The 14,739-nt window shown below is 35.8% G+C and overlaps 1 protein-coding gene across 1 annotated transcript in view; it reads left to right on the top strand.

Annotated features, from left to right (window-relative positions):
* DDHD2 (DDHD domain containing 2) overlaps positions 1–14,739 on the top strand; it is a 28,325-nt gene that overhangs the window by 2,578 nt on the left and 11,008 nt on the right. Inside the window, exons 3-16 of the mRNA XM_045779377.2 lie at positions 183–373; positions 939–1,028; positions 1,572–1,692; positions 3,661–3,750; positions 4,699–4,834; positions 7,675–7,883; positions 8,160–8,227; positions 9,248–9,370; positions 10,520–10,615; positions 11,906–12,034; positions 12,146–12,301; positions 12,565–12,667; positions 12,792–12,962; positions 13,642–13,804. Of these exons, the coding sequence (XP_045635333.2) occupies positions 183–373; positions 939–1,028; positions 1,572–1,692; positions 3,661–3,750; positions 4,699–4,834; positions 7,675–7,883; positions 8,160–8,227; positions 9,248–9,370; positions 10,520–10,615; positions 11,906–12,034; positions 12,146–12,301; positions 12,565–12,667; positions 12,792–12,962; positions 13,642–13,804 (1,846 nt within the window). The remainder of the gene's footprint in view (positions 1–182; positions 374–938; positions 1,029–1,571; positions 1,693–3,660; positions 3,751–4,698; positions 4,835–7,674; positions 7,884–8,159; positions 8,228–9,247; positions 9,371–10,519; positions 10,616–11,905; positions 12,035–12,145; positions 12,302–12,564; positions 12,668–12,791; positions 12,963–13,641; positions 13,805–14,739) is intronic.

Here is a 14,739-nt window from a genome sequence, read left to right as displayed (position 1 = left end):
CAAGAATGATTTTGATGGTTTGTAAAGTAGTGAAAAAATATCAATTCCGTTTTGCTTAATGTTTAGCCAAGTAGAAAATATTCATTCTTATGTCTAACAACATTAGAGTATAACTCAGAATTGTATTTTGGGAGATTTATTTTTATATATGTGTTTCTTTCCCCCTTTCCAATCCTTGATAGGAAAAGATTGTAATGGGAGAGTTGTCCCCACTGATGGGGGCAGATATGATGTGCATTTGGGGGAGAGGATGCGGTATGCTGTATACTGGGATGAGCTAGCGTCAGAAGTGAGACGATGTACCTGGTTTTACAAGGGAGACAAAGATAATAAGTATGTTCCCTACTCAGAGAGCTTCAGCCAAGTTTTAGAGGTATTCCTTTGATCCCTTTTCACTTTTTTCATTTTTTTCTTCTTTTATTTAATAATGTTTTCTTGTGACTTATTTTTGTGAAATTTCTAGAGTTTGGTTCTATCTGGATCACATAGCATTTATTTTGCAAGTTAGTTTCAAGATAAAGTAGTTTTTTTTTCCAGTTTTAAAATGCTATGTAAACTTATGCCTTTAAGTTAAAATTTTTTTCCTAATGGTGATAATTGTTAATACTTAAATAATGACCACAAGATTTGTCTTTTTAGCCTTTTATTTTTCTGGCTCTGGAAAGTCTGAAATTTGCTTCCTTTACATTGGAGTAGATATTAATATTATTGAAAGAAGTATATCAAAATGTGAACAATGATTTTCTCTAGTGATAAAAGTAGTGATTTTTTTGTTCTATATTACTATCTGTTGTAATTTTAAAAGAATTTTCAAATATTTGATAAATTGGAGTTGGATATTCTTATGTAATTGTTTAGCAGTATTCTTGTAAAAAAAAAAGTTCAGTTTTAATAGAAAAGCTATTAGAGAAATCTAATGAAACATGTCTTCTCTTAAGGAAACGTACATGCTTGCTGTAACTCTGGATGAGTGGAAAAAGAAACTGGAGTCTCCCAACAGAGAAATTATTATATTACACAATCCAAAGGTAAAGCAAATTAAGCCTTTCTTTCATGTGGGATTAAAGGTTAATTGTATTACTAAGGAGAACTTAATTGGTTTCTTTTTCATAGGGATTCTATTTAGGATAGCCTTTGGAAATTTTTATATTGCATTCACAATTATGAAACTTGTATCCACTGCCACCATTTTTTACCTTCTTCACCTTATACAAAAGAATTTTCCTAGGGAAAAGTACACCACTGTAGATTAAGAATATCACCGACACATTATGTGGGCATATTTTACATGTGTAGGGTATTATCGAAAGATGTTAGCCTGATGTTTTTTTTCTTTTTTGGCTTTATTGAGGTATAATTGACAAAATTGTAAGGTATTTAACATGTACAACATTAACCTACTGTATTTTCAGGCTTCTCATTTCAAGCTGTCAGAGTTGCATATCAAAATTCCGGTTGAGATTTGACTGTGTATTCTGTTTTGAAAGACATGGTTCCTATCCCTCAGAATGTGTAAATAGAGATGTCTATAATGTAGAATATATTTATTGTTTTGGTCTTTTCTATTTAAGCTTATGGTGCATTACCAGCCAGTTGCAGGGTCTGATGAATGGGGTTCAACACCCACTGAACAGGGCCGACCAAGAACAGTGAAGAGAGGGGTTGAGAACATCTCTGTTGACATTCATTGTGGTAATGTTGTTTATTTTTTTCTTCTGATGAACTTATTTATGACTTAAATTGTGATGTTTTTCTATGGTTTTGGATTACCTCAAGGCTTAAAAATGGTTTAGTCATATGGGCTTATTTTGAGTTAAGATTAGCATCATTTCATCTACTAAGAATCTTTCTTTCTTTCCTCTTTTCTTTTTTTTTTCTTTTCTTTTCTTTCCTGACTCCCTTCTCTGCTCTTCCCTTCCCTTTTCCCCCTTCCTTCCTTCCTTTTAGAGAGTGCACATAAGTGAGAGAGGGAGAGGGAGAGAGAATCTCAAGCAGACTCTGCACTGAGTGCGAAGCCCAAGGTGGGGCTCCATCTCACGGCCCTGAGAACACAACCTGAGCCAAAACTGAGTCGGACGCTTAACGGATTGCACCACCCAGGCGCCCCACTATGAATCTTAATAGATATAAAAATCTATTTTGAAATTGCTAAGTATATATTGTGGGATGGATAAAATTTGGCAATTCTAAACAAGAAGTCGGTTGGTACAAATGAACTGATGTAGTCCTAATTTTAAGAAGTGTGATTCTACCTGTTTGACTAAAAATTAATTTCTGGTAATTCCTGTTCTTGAAGATTGTGAACTAAGGTAAACTTTTTCAGTAGAACTTTGATGTTTATCCATTGCTATCCAGGTAGGGCCATTATGGTTGGTTTTATAATATATTTAACTGTATTATAAAATTCCTTTTACTTTTATCCCTGAGAGGAGATGGCTTGTTTTAGACTTACTATACTTACAAGTCTTAGACTTACTATAACTTTTTTTTTTTTAAGATTTTATTTATTTATTTGACAGAGAGAGAGACAGCCAGCGAGAGAGGGAACACAAGCAGGGGGAGTGGAAGAGGAAGAAGCAGGCTCCCAGCAGAGCAGGGAGCCCAATGTGGGGCTCAATCCCAGGACCCTGGGATCATGCCCTGAGCTGAAGGCAGACACTTAACGACTGAGCCACCCAGGCTCCCCTTAGACTTACTATAATTTAAAAAGATGAGTTTAAGGGCACCTGGCTGGCTCAGTCAGAGGAGTATGTGACTCTTGATCTTGGGGTTGTGAGTTCGAGCCCCACATTGGGTGTAGAGATTACTTAAATAAATAAAAACATGAAAAAAAATTTTAAGAAGATGAGTTTAAAAATTTAGGTTTATATACACACCAGACATTATTGATATAATTGATAAAAATGGAATATTAGATAAAAGTATCCTACCAATGTTATGTTGCCTAAATTCAATAACTGTACTGTGGTTATTTAAGAAAATGTTCTTAGGAAATACATATTAAAGTATTTACAGGGTTAGGTATTTAAAGAGGTATGGTGTGTGCAATCTGATGATATACGCAATCTGCTTCCAGATGGTTCAGAAAAATAAATATGTGTGTAACACAAACACATAGGCAATAATAAAGCAAATGTAAATGTTAAAGTGTTGAATCTGAAAACAGTATATGGGAGTGTCTGTACTATTCTTTCATGTTTTGTGTAAGATTGCAGGTATTTCAAAATAAAAAGTTTAAAGCCTGAAAAATTTTTTTATAGATTTATGTCAAGATAAATTAGAAACATGGTAAAATCACTGTATTTTTAGTAAGTAAAATATAGGACTGTTTTGTGTCCTTTAAATGATCTGCTTAGGGGATACTGAGTGGCTCGGTCGGTTAAGGGACCAATTCTTCTTTTTGGCTCAGGGTCGTGGGATTGAGCCTCTGGTGAGTTTGGAGTCTGCTTATCCTTCTCCCTCTGCTCCTCTCCCCACCTAATAAATAAATAAATAAATAAATAAATAAATAAATAAATAAATAAATAAATAAAATATTTTTAAAAATGATCTTATATTTTAATTTGCCCATCTTTATAACCTATTTATTGTGAATGTTTGACTATAAACAGAACATAAGACTAGTTATATGAAATAATTTCTTTTAAATTTCATTTATAGGAGAACCTTTACAAATAGATCACTTGGTTTTTGTAGTCCATGGGATTGGACCAGCTTGTGATCTCCGCTTTCGAAGCATTGTACAGTGTGGTAGGTTTGCAAAGCATGTATGATTAAATCATTTAAGGGGAATATTAATCAGTGCGCCTGTGAGCTGAGATAAACTGTTGTTTTTAGTCTTTTATCTTATCTGCATAATAAGATTTGGAGAGCTAAAGACAGATGGCAAGGTAGTAAAGCTGCTTAACTGAGACCTAAAGTACTACTAAATTCCTTAGGCTAATAGTTTATACTCTTAACTAATAATTCTTGAATGAACAAGCCCTTAATCCTTATAAAATTGTTTTATGAATGTGATGGTCCTCTTTCTAACCATTCCAAACTTAAAGGGAACCAAAAAGATGATATAATTTAAATGAATAACAGAACCTTCAATCATTTTTTTAACTTATAGTGTGATAAAGCTCTTGATACTCTACTTGGAATACTTAGGTCGTTAGTATAACTTGATTTTGAAAGGTAGTGTTCTCTAAAACTTCATCGTACATATTCAGAGTCTGTCCCAACTGGGGATCTTTTACTGGGTAATGCTTTTAAGCATAAACCTTCTGGAAGGGTGAGACTGATGTAGTATGACCTTCAAATAACAGTGTTTTTGGTTTTTTTTTAATCTAAAATATTGGATAGCAGTTGTTGATAAGAACCAGAAAGTTAGTACAGGAATCTAACTATAAGGCCAATTGACACAGTCATGTGATTTTTTTTCTTTTTTAAAAAATTGAAATCGTTCCCATGACACAGAAGTGTTGAAGGTAGCTTTTCTTTAGATAAAATGTTTTGTATAGTAAAATAAAGTTCTGTGTCAAAGAAACAGCTTTTGTGCACTGATAATATTTCCTGTATACCACTTTGCTGTTTTTGACTCAAGTAAATATGTTTTCTAAGCAAATGGAGAGAGTATGATTACATGATCTATTGCATCCTTATTCTGTGAACTCATTGCTTCCCTGGTGATGGATAAGTTAATTTCTTTTCCAGTTAACGATTTTCGCAGTGTTTCCTTGAACCTGCTACAGACACATTTTAAGAAAGCCCAAGAAAATCAGCAGATTGGGAGGGTAGAATTTCTTCCAGTCAACTGGCATAGTCCTTTGCATTCTACTGGCGTGGATGTGTGAGTAATACCTTATGTCTTTGAGTCCTTAGATTGTAATACGTTTTTTGATCATCGATGTGGTTGGGATGTTTCTGCTATAGCTGATTATATAAAAATCTGTTCAGTGAGAAGTTTTTTGTACTTCTGTGTCTTTTCTTAGAGATACATTATTAAGTGCTGACCAATCCCTTGGTTTAACTACCCTGGTTAGTTTCTTCCAGTATGTTTTATTAGCTCATTAGTATTTACTATTACAGCTATGTTATTTCTTTAGCATTAAAACCAAACGCTGCTTTCTTCCTATAGCGTATAAGCATTTCCATCTTCAGCTGTCAAAGCCAGCCTACCTCAAGATGTACAGAGTGTTTTGTTGTTCCTTTTGTGATCATATTTAGATAATATTTGTCCATGTTGGGGGAAAAAGGAAATCCCCAAACATCAAATTATCAGCATTTATAACTTGAGGTTAATTTGTACAACTTTTAAGTGATGGCCTTCTTAAGTCACAAACACAGTTTTGTTTGTAGATTTTATGGTAATGTCAGAGAAGGTGGCCTTATGTTAAGGATATTAAGTGTATTCATAATACAGTTCTAGGATAGAATGGCAAATGCTTTTCTGGAAGATAAATGAAGTAGTCAGTATTGTGTCCATGTAGGTCTTGGAGATGGCTTTTCTGATTCTCTTTCTCTCAGTTCTTAATACTGTATGATTTGAGCATATTTCATGTGCCGGGTGTTGTATGGTGGTGTTGCTTTTACTAGGTATGGAGTTCACATTCTTCATATTTGAGCTGATGCTAAGAGGTTCCTAAGGGCAAATTGCCCTCTAAACTACAGAAGCTGTTGAATCTTTGAGGACTCTTCTTGGGTATTGAGAAAGCTTTAACTGGAAGTTGATTTGCATAATGTCAGCATGGTCTTCCTTTTTGAGATATGAGTTGTTTGCCTTTGGCATCTGGCAGTCTCACTTTCTTTCAGCCTTCAGAAATTTTGCATTGAGGGGCGCCTGGGTGGCACAGTGGTTAATCGTCTGCCTTCGGCTCAGGGCGTGATCCCGGCATTACGGGATCGAGTCCCACATCAGGCTCTTCCGCTGTGAGCCTGCTTCTTCCTCTCCCACTCCCCCTGCTTGTGTTCCCTCTCTCGCTGGCTGTCTTTCTCTGTTGAAGAAATAAATAAAATCTTTAAAAAAAAAAAAAAAAAAAAAAAAAAAAAAAAAAAAAAAAAAAAAAGAAATTTTGCATTGAGAAAGGGAGCTGATCCATTTATCATTTGACTTGTGATCAAAAAAACCTTAGTGCCGAGAATTCTGAAAAAAATGTCTTGTATTTTCTGTCTTTAAAAAAATCCTTTATTATAGAGAATTTTGTACACAAAAATAGCTTATATAATGGATCTTCATGTACAGATTATGATTACCCAGGGCAAACAAGCCTCAACACATGGCCAGTTCTGCTCTATCCGTTATTTTTCAACCCTTGTCTACTGCCCATCCCTCCATCATACTATTTTTGAACCAAATCTTAAGATATTATTTCATTTCATCTGTAAATGTTTGTTTGTATATTGGAAAGGATTTTTATTTTTATTTATTTTTTAAAAGATTTTATTTATTTATTTATTTATTTGACAGAGAGAGAGAGAGACATCCAGCAAGAGGGAACACAAGCAGGGGGAGTGGGAGAGGAAGAAGCAGGCTCCCAGCAGAGCAGGGAGCCTGATGTGGGGCTCGATCCCAGGACCTGGGATCACGCCCTGAGCCGAAGGCAGATGCTTAATGACTGAGTCACCCAGGCGCCCCTCGGAAAGAACTTTTAAAAATATATTAACCGGGGTGCCTGGGTGGCACAGCGGTTGGGCATCTGCCTTTGGCTCAGGGCGTGATCCCGGCGTTGTGGGATCGAGCCCCACATCAGGCTCCTCCGCTATGAGCCTGCTTCTTCTTCTCCCACTCCCCCTGCTTGTGTTCCCTCTCTCGCTGGCTGTCTCTATCTCTGTCAAATAAATAAATAAAATCTTTAAAAAAAAAAAAAAATATATATATATATATATTAACCATAACACCATTATCACGCCTAAAAAATTCCTTTTTTTTAAAAGATTTATTTATTTATTAGAGAGAGAGCATGTATGAGACTGCCTGTTGAGCACCCAGGTGCCCCTAAAAAAATTCTTAATACCAGCAAATATAGTGTTCAAATTTCCAATTATCTAGTAAATGTGTAGTAAACACACACATTTTAACTGGAATCTAAATAAGGTCCATAAATTGCAATTCATTGATATGTCTCTCTTTTTTTTTTTTAGTAAGGAGTTTGGTTATTTTTTTTTTTTTAAGATTTTTTCTTTTTATTTTTTTGAGATAGAGCGAGAGAGAGTAAGAGAGAGCACAAGTGGAGGGAGGGGCCAAGGGAGAGGGAGAAGCAGGCTCTCTGCTGATCAGGGAGCCCAACACGGGGCTTGATCCCAGGACCCTGAGATCATGACCTGACCTGAGCTGAAGGCAGATGCTTAACCGACTGAGCCACCCAGGAGCCCCTTTTTGATATGTCTTTTAAGTCTCTTTTAATCTCTTGATTACCTTTGCATCTCTTATTTCCTTGCAATTTATGTATTGAAGAAACTGGGTTATTTGTCTTGTAGAGATTCTCACTGACTTTTGCTGATCATGTCATTTTGACTTAATTAAACATGTCTCTGAGTCCTTTGTATTTCCTATTAATAGATAGTATCTATTGTATCTTTAAATATCTAAGTCTAAGCTTGAAGGCTAAGCTGGGTAATAACTTGGAGGAGGTTATGGAATGTAGTAGGTTTTCTGCTTAAAATATTGTTGTTGTTGTTGTTGTTTTCCAGAGATCTGCAGCGAATAACTCTGCCCAGCATTAACCGCCTAAGGCACTTCACCAATGACACGATTCTGGATGTCTTCTTCTACAACAGCCCCACCTACTGTCAGACTATTGTGGACACAGTTGCTTCTGAAATGAACCGAATATATACACTTTTTCTTCAGAGGAACCCTAATTTCAAAGGGGGTGTATCCATTGCTGGTCATAGTTTAGGTAACAAATGAATTCTCTGTGACCAGAGAATATGTCCTTAACATATTAAGGGCACCTGTTTTTGAAGTACAGTGTCTTTTATCCGTATCAGATTTAGAGGTCTAGAACTGGTCTATGATGAAGAATTTGGAAGGGGTTGGAAGGGCAGTGGTGGATTGGAAAGAAAGACTTCCTGCTTCATAGATTTTGCTACATGGGTAATTGGCTTAATACTTTTTGGATAAAAGCTGAGTAGTGCCAGTACTTATAAATTGTCCCCTCTTTCTTTTATCTTAGGTTCACTTATATTGTTTGATATCCTAACAAATCAGAAAGATTCTTTGGTGGATATGGACAGTGAAAAGGTAATTTAGATGTACAGATAGCTTCTCTTGTACCATTTCTTAGGACGGATTTTTTAGATTTTAGACTTATTTTTTGTCTTTAGGCTTAGTTTAGTCTCATAACATTAATTTTACATTCATTTTAATTTTAATAGACTTGTAATTATCTCTGTCATTCATGGATGATAGAAGCAAGATACTAATAAGCTTCCACAAATTTGCCACATTCTAAAATAACCAAAGGTATCTGTTTTCCATTATAAATATGCACTTCTCATCTATTACTAGAATTATAGAATCACTGAGCTGAAATGAAGTTTACGTATGATGAGGAAATGAATAAATTGGATACAAAATGATTTATAGAAATTCCCTTTGAAAGCGGTGGGAGAACTTGATGTTTAAACATCTTTTTTAGGGTGCTTGGGTGGCATCTGCCTTCGGCTTAGGTCATGATACCATGGGATCGAGCCACACGTCAGGCTCCCTGATCAGTGGGGAGTCTGCTTCTCTCTCCCTCTGCTGCTCCCCCTGCTTGTGCTCTCTCGCTCTCACATACATACATACATACATACATACATAAAATCTTAACAAAACAAAACATCTTTTGTAAAAACTAAGTCCCGTGAACACTTATCTATAGTTTTGAATTAGTATTTAGCATATCCTATCTTGCATGTTTTCTCTTTTTATGTAAGTGTCTTCTTTCTGTTGAGTGAGTTCTTCCAGGAAAAGGGCTTTATTTTAGATTGTTTTATGTTCTAAACACTCTTTTCTTAATAAGAACTCAATAAATGTTTTGTTGATGAAGATGAAGAACACTTTGATAATCATTCATGCATTCATTTGTTCAAAAACATTGTTTCAGCTAAAGTTGCAAGTTAGAGATTAACTACTTAATTTATATTCTGTACGAATTACAGTTTAAGTATATCTTTATGTCGAACTCTTATATAGTACGTTATTTTTATTGCTAGTAATAATAATAAAGGACAATCTAAATGAATTTAGAGAATATGAGCTTTATAATTTAATTTTTAGGTTGCACCAAATATTGTCATGGATGAAGGAGACACACTGACACTAGAGGAAGATTTGAAGAAACTTCAACTCTCTGAATTCTTTAGTATCTTTGAGAAGGAGAAAGTAGATAAGGAAGCTCTGGTAAAATAATCTTTTAAAACTTTATGCTATCTTCATCTTACTGCTAAGAGCCTGCCCTTTAGAAGCATTTTAGTTATAAATACTGTTATCGTTGGTAATGTCCTTTAGCATTATTTATGTGTTTTTTATCTTATAAAGTAATCTTTGCTTTGTGGAGCAAAGTTCAGAGGAGCTATACTGACAAACGTAGTGATAGAGCAAAGACTAGCAAACAGCATAGCTCAGAAAACAGTAAGAATAGATGGCCACTAATTATTCCAGCTCTTATTTTCTGTTATACCTTCAAGAGCTCTATTGTTGGTATTTGCTTATTTATTTTTTTGCCACTTTTTTGTGCTTTTTTTCAGGCTTGTAGTACATTCATTCATTTAATAGGTATTTAGTGAATGTTTAATATGATCAGGCATACTCTACCAAGTACTAGAGATAGAGTGGTCAGTAAGATATTATGTAAACCGTAAACATGTAATAAAAACATAAACATCATTATGTTTATGGTTTAGTGGGGAAGACACATATTAAATAATCAAACTTAATTAATTAAAATTGTGATAAGTTCTAATACTACACAGTAGTATTAAGAATGTATAATAAGATTAACTAACAGAGTCTGGGAGGGTGAAGGAAGCCTTAATCTGATCAGGTGAGTAGCACTTAAGCTGAGATCTTGATTGTTAGTCTGTTTCATACTCAGTGTTTGCTGTATGTTCTTACTGCTTGTGTCCATGAGTAGGGATAGAATCTTTCTCAGGAATGTGACATCTAAGTCAGCAGGGAAATCAAGGAGTGTTCTTGTGTGATGCAGGTAGATACCCACTTCTATAGGGTTTTTATATATAGATAGATAGATATACACATATATAAAATAATATATATGTTTTAATTTATATATAATAAATATAATAATACAGTGTCATCTGTATTACTATAGCATTGATACTATAGTATTGGAACTTTTTATTCTTCTTTAGGCTTTTATGAATAAAGTACTCTTTTCTTCTCAAAATTATTAATGATGCTTTACCACTAGGGAGCTCTGTTAATATAAAGCAAAGAACAATAGTCCTTAGGTCTATTCCTCTCAGAGAACAGGATGTGTAATTCATTTTATTTTACCTAGAAATAAGGATATTTGATTTTCTGTGCCAGGCTTTATGTACTGACAAAGATCTTCAGGAAATGGGAATTCCCCTAGGACCAAGAAAGAAGATATTAAACTACTTTAGGACCAGAAAAAATTCAACGGTATGTGCTTAATATAGCTTGTAGGATTAAATGGTTTTTTTTTTTTTTTAAAGATTTTATTTATTTATTCGACAGAGATAGAGACAGCCAGCGAGAGAGGGAACACAAGCAGGGGGAGTGGGAGAGGAAGAAGCAGGCTCATTTCGGAGGAGCCTGATGTGGGGCTCGATCCCATAACGCCGGGATCACGCCCTGAGCAGAAGGCAGACGCTTAACCACTGTGCCACCCAGGCGCCCTGGATTAAATGGTTTTTGACATCCTTGTATCCTTGTGCTTTGTGAGGTGTTTAGGCAGCTAAGCAATTTTGATAACTGATCTTTGTCTCCCTTTTTAGAAATTAAACACATTTTCTTAACTGATATCCTTAAAAAAATGTTATTAGCTTCGGAAGTCTTGTCTCCCCTGGAGTCTTCCCACCATTCCATTTTCTTCCTTTTTTTTTTTTTTTTTCGGTTTCGGAACTGCTTTATTGAAATCTAATTCATATCACATACTATAAAATTCGCCCTTTTAAAATATACAATTCAGTGTATTCATAGTTTTTTTAGTGTACTCACAGAATTGTGTCATGATTACCACTATCTAATTTGAGAACATTTACATCAACCTAAAAAGAAACCCCATACACATTAACAGTCACTCCCCATTCCTCCCTCCTGTGAACCATTGGTCTACTTTCTGTCGTTATGGATTTTGTTGATCTGGACATTTCATCTAAATGGAATTTATACAATATGTGGCTTTTTGTGACTGGCTTCTTTTACTTTAGAATAATGAACTTGAGGTTTATCCATGTTGTAATAGTACTTTGACATTCAATTTTTTTGGCCACTAAATTCCTTTCCATATCTTAGTAGTTATTTTTCAACTTTGTAGCAGGTTGCTTAGTTCTTATTTAAGGCCCAGTTCTTGACCCAGTAACTGCATTTTTATACCCATAGAGACATTCTACTTGCTTCTTAAAAGGGCATTGCCCTTCATTGCACCCCTTCGCGGCCCTCGGCATTGCTCTTCATCACGCTCTGCTGTTGTTTCTCTCATAATGGTTGCCTAAAGTTCAAGTGCTGCCCAAATAGCGGTGTACAGCTTTCACTGATTTAGAACACGTAGGGACGTCAGTTCATCACTTAAGACAACTTTTGTTTTCATCAGCTTTATCTTGTTTTCTGAGACTCTTCCTAGAATTATTCAAAACTTTCCTAAGTATCCTTTCAAACCAGTAAAAAACTGTATAATTTTTTGGATATTTTTACAGCATAGCAGTTCCACAGAATTATTTTATTTTCTAGGGTATTAATAGACCAACCCTGCAGCCAGCTTCAGGGGTGACTGTATCTAACATCTCAAAAGAATCAGGCTTCTGCAGTAAAACTGACGCTACTGGAAATGGTGACTATCTGGATGTTGGCATTGGGCAGGTAACAATACTAATTAATTCTCTTTAGTCATTTTATAGCCTGTTATTGGTGTGGTAGGAACAGATGTCACTTTTGTTATCAATGAGAGATACTTTTATATCCTCTTTCCAGGTGTCTGTAAAATACCCCCGGCTCATCTACAAACCAGAAATATTCTTTGCCTTTGGATCTCCCATTGGAATGTTCCTTACTGTCCGAGGACTAAAAAGAATCGATCCCAACTATAAATTTCCAACATGCAAAGGTTTCTTCAATATCTATCACCCTGTAAGCATTGGACAGCTCTTGTGTTTTTTCACCCGAATAGTAGAGCTTATTGGTAAAGAGCATATAATTTTCTGTTGTGTCGATTTGCTTTTTTCTATACTATTTTGTGGTAACGAGACTGTTTACAGTAGTGTGAATCTGAAAGTGATGGGGCAGAACAGCTTTTTTTTTTATGAGCTTATAATTATTTTTATAATGATACACAGTTCCTAAACTATCTTTCTTAAGCAGAGGTATCTGTAGCAATTATTTTTCCTATGTAGTTTGATCCTGTGGCCTATAGGATTGAACCGATGGTGGTCCCGGGAGTGGAATTTGAGCCAATGCTGATCCCACATCATAAAGGCAGGAAGCGAATGCACTTAGGTAAGTCTGAGTACAGAACTTGTAATTCTAGACTGTGTACGAACTGACTGGACCTCACTCCAACTGCGTTGGACCCTAAACTCTTTGTAAACCATATAATGTTCTTTATTCAAATATGTTTCAGAATTGAGAGAGGGCTTGACCAGAATGAGTATGGACCTTAAGAACAACTTGCTCGGTTCACTGCGGATGGCCTGGAAGTCTTTCACCAGAGCTCCATACCCTGCCTTACAAGCTTCAGAAAGTACAGAAGAAACTGAACCAGAATCTGAATCAAGTTCAGAGAAGCTGAGTGGTCAGTGATACTGTACACTTTGACTTCCTACATTAGGTCAGATAAGAGTAACTCCATGGTGTGTATTTCTTAGTCATGGTATAGGACCAATACTGTGAGCCCCAATGGGCCTTTAGCTCTGCTAGTCTTTTCTATTGTCTAATAGCCACAAATTATGGAAAAATATTATTTGTGAGGAAAAATGTCTAGAGAAGCTGAACATCTGGTAAAGAGGCTTTAAAAGACATCCCTCACTTGGGACCTCTGGGAGTGATGTTAGGAGCCTCCTCTGTGAAGCACCTTGCATTTACAGGGGAATGGCGGTGTGTTCGTTGGTCTGTTTTATTTTCCTGGCTGGGCACTAGCTGGTATACCCTCCTCTTAATTTCACAGTTAATGTTGCATTCTTTTTGCTTTAATTTTCAACTGCCTAAAGATTTCTGTCCCTACTTACATTCAGTTTATAAACCAGAGGCCAATGAATTAGCTATCAGAGGTACAGGAAAGAAAAAATGGGATTGAACAAAATCAGTGTGAGTTGAGGAGAAGCTTTAAGGGGCTTGAGAGGAGGAAGATGCAGAAAGCTTTCTGAGCAGAGAGTCCCTCATCCTACCGTAAACTTGGTAGCCTGAGGGGAAGTAAGGACAATCTTGGAGGGCTGGAAGCTTTTAGATTGTTATTATGGTTCTTCTGTGTCCAGATGTTAACACAGAAGAGACCCCTATGGCAGTTAAAGAAGAAGTCCCACCCATCAATGTGGGAATGCTGAACGGAGGCCAGCGCATTGACTATGTGCTACAAGAGAAGCCCATTGAAAGTTTTAATGAATATTTATTTGCTTTACAAAGCCATCTATGCTACTGGTAAGTGATGTTTGTTTTTGTTTCTGGGTGTTTTGTTTTTTGGGTTTTTTTGGTCTAATTGTTTCACAGCTATTCGACAGATGTAGAAAAGGGAGGATAGGCTAGTGTACATTTGGGATTAGAGTGATTTCTCATTTAGACAGTTAAAAAATAACACAGTTATGTCATTTAAAGAAAATGACTTAAACACATTGTTGTTTTACTTTGCAATTGGGTAGAGCATGGGCTGGTGATGCCAGCAACCACGAGTTCAGCTAGCTTAGTTTTTTTTTTTTTAATTTAATTTAATTTAATTTTTTTTAAAGATCTTATTTATTTATTTGAGATAGAGGGCACACAAGCAGGGGGAGTGGGAGAGGGAGAAGCAGGCTTCCCGCTGAGCAGGGACCCCAGTGCGGGGCTCGATCCCAGAATGCTGGGATCATGACTTGAGCTGAAGGCAGGCGTTTAACAACTGAGCCACCTAGGCGCCCCCAGCTAGCTTGGTTTTAAAAGTGGTGTCCTTTGGTCATTGGTGGGGGACAGGATGGGTACATATTAATGAACTGGAACAAATACATTACTGTTGCTAAAAGTATTTTAAACTCATTTGAAAGTATTTACAGTAGCTAGATCGGAATTTATTATTTTTGTTTTGTTTTAATGTTTAAATTTTTAATGTTTAATGTTTTTTCCAGATTTATTGAGATATAATTGACACATTGTATAAAATGTGCAATATGATTTGATACATGTATATATTGTGAAATGATTAACACCTCCATCACCTCACATAATTACCGTGTGTGTGTGTGTGTGTGTGTGTGTGTGTGTGAGAGAGAGAGAGAGAGAGAGAACACTTAAGAATTACTCTTAGCAACTTCCAAGTATATGATACAGTATTATTAACTACAGTACCATGTTGTACATTAGGTCCTCACAACTTATTCAACAGA

Source organism: Ursus americanus, chromosome 27, assembly GCF_024610735.1.
Source record: "Ursus americanus isolate L20-20 chromosome 27, mUrsAme1.1.p, whole genome shotgun sequence".
Classification (NCBI taxonomy): domain Eukaryota; kingdom Metazoa; phylum Chordata; class Mammalia; order Carnivora; family Ursidae; genus Ursus; species Ursus americanus.
This window is presented reverse-complemented; position numbering and strand designations above follow the sequence as displayed.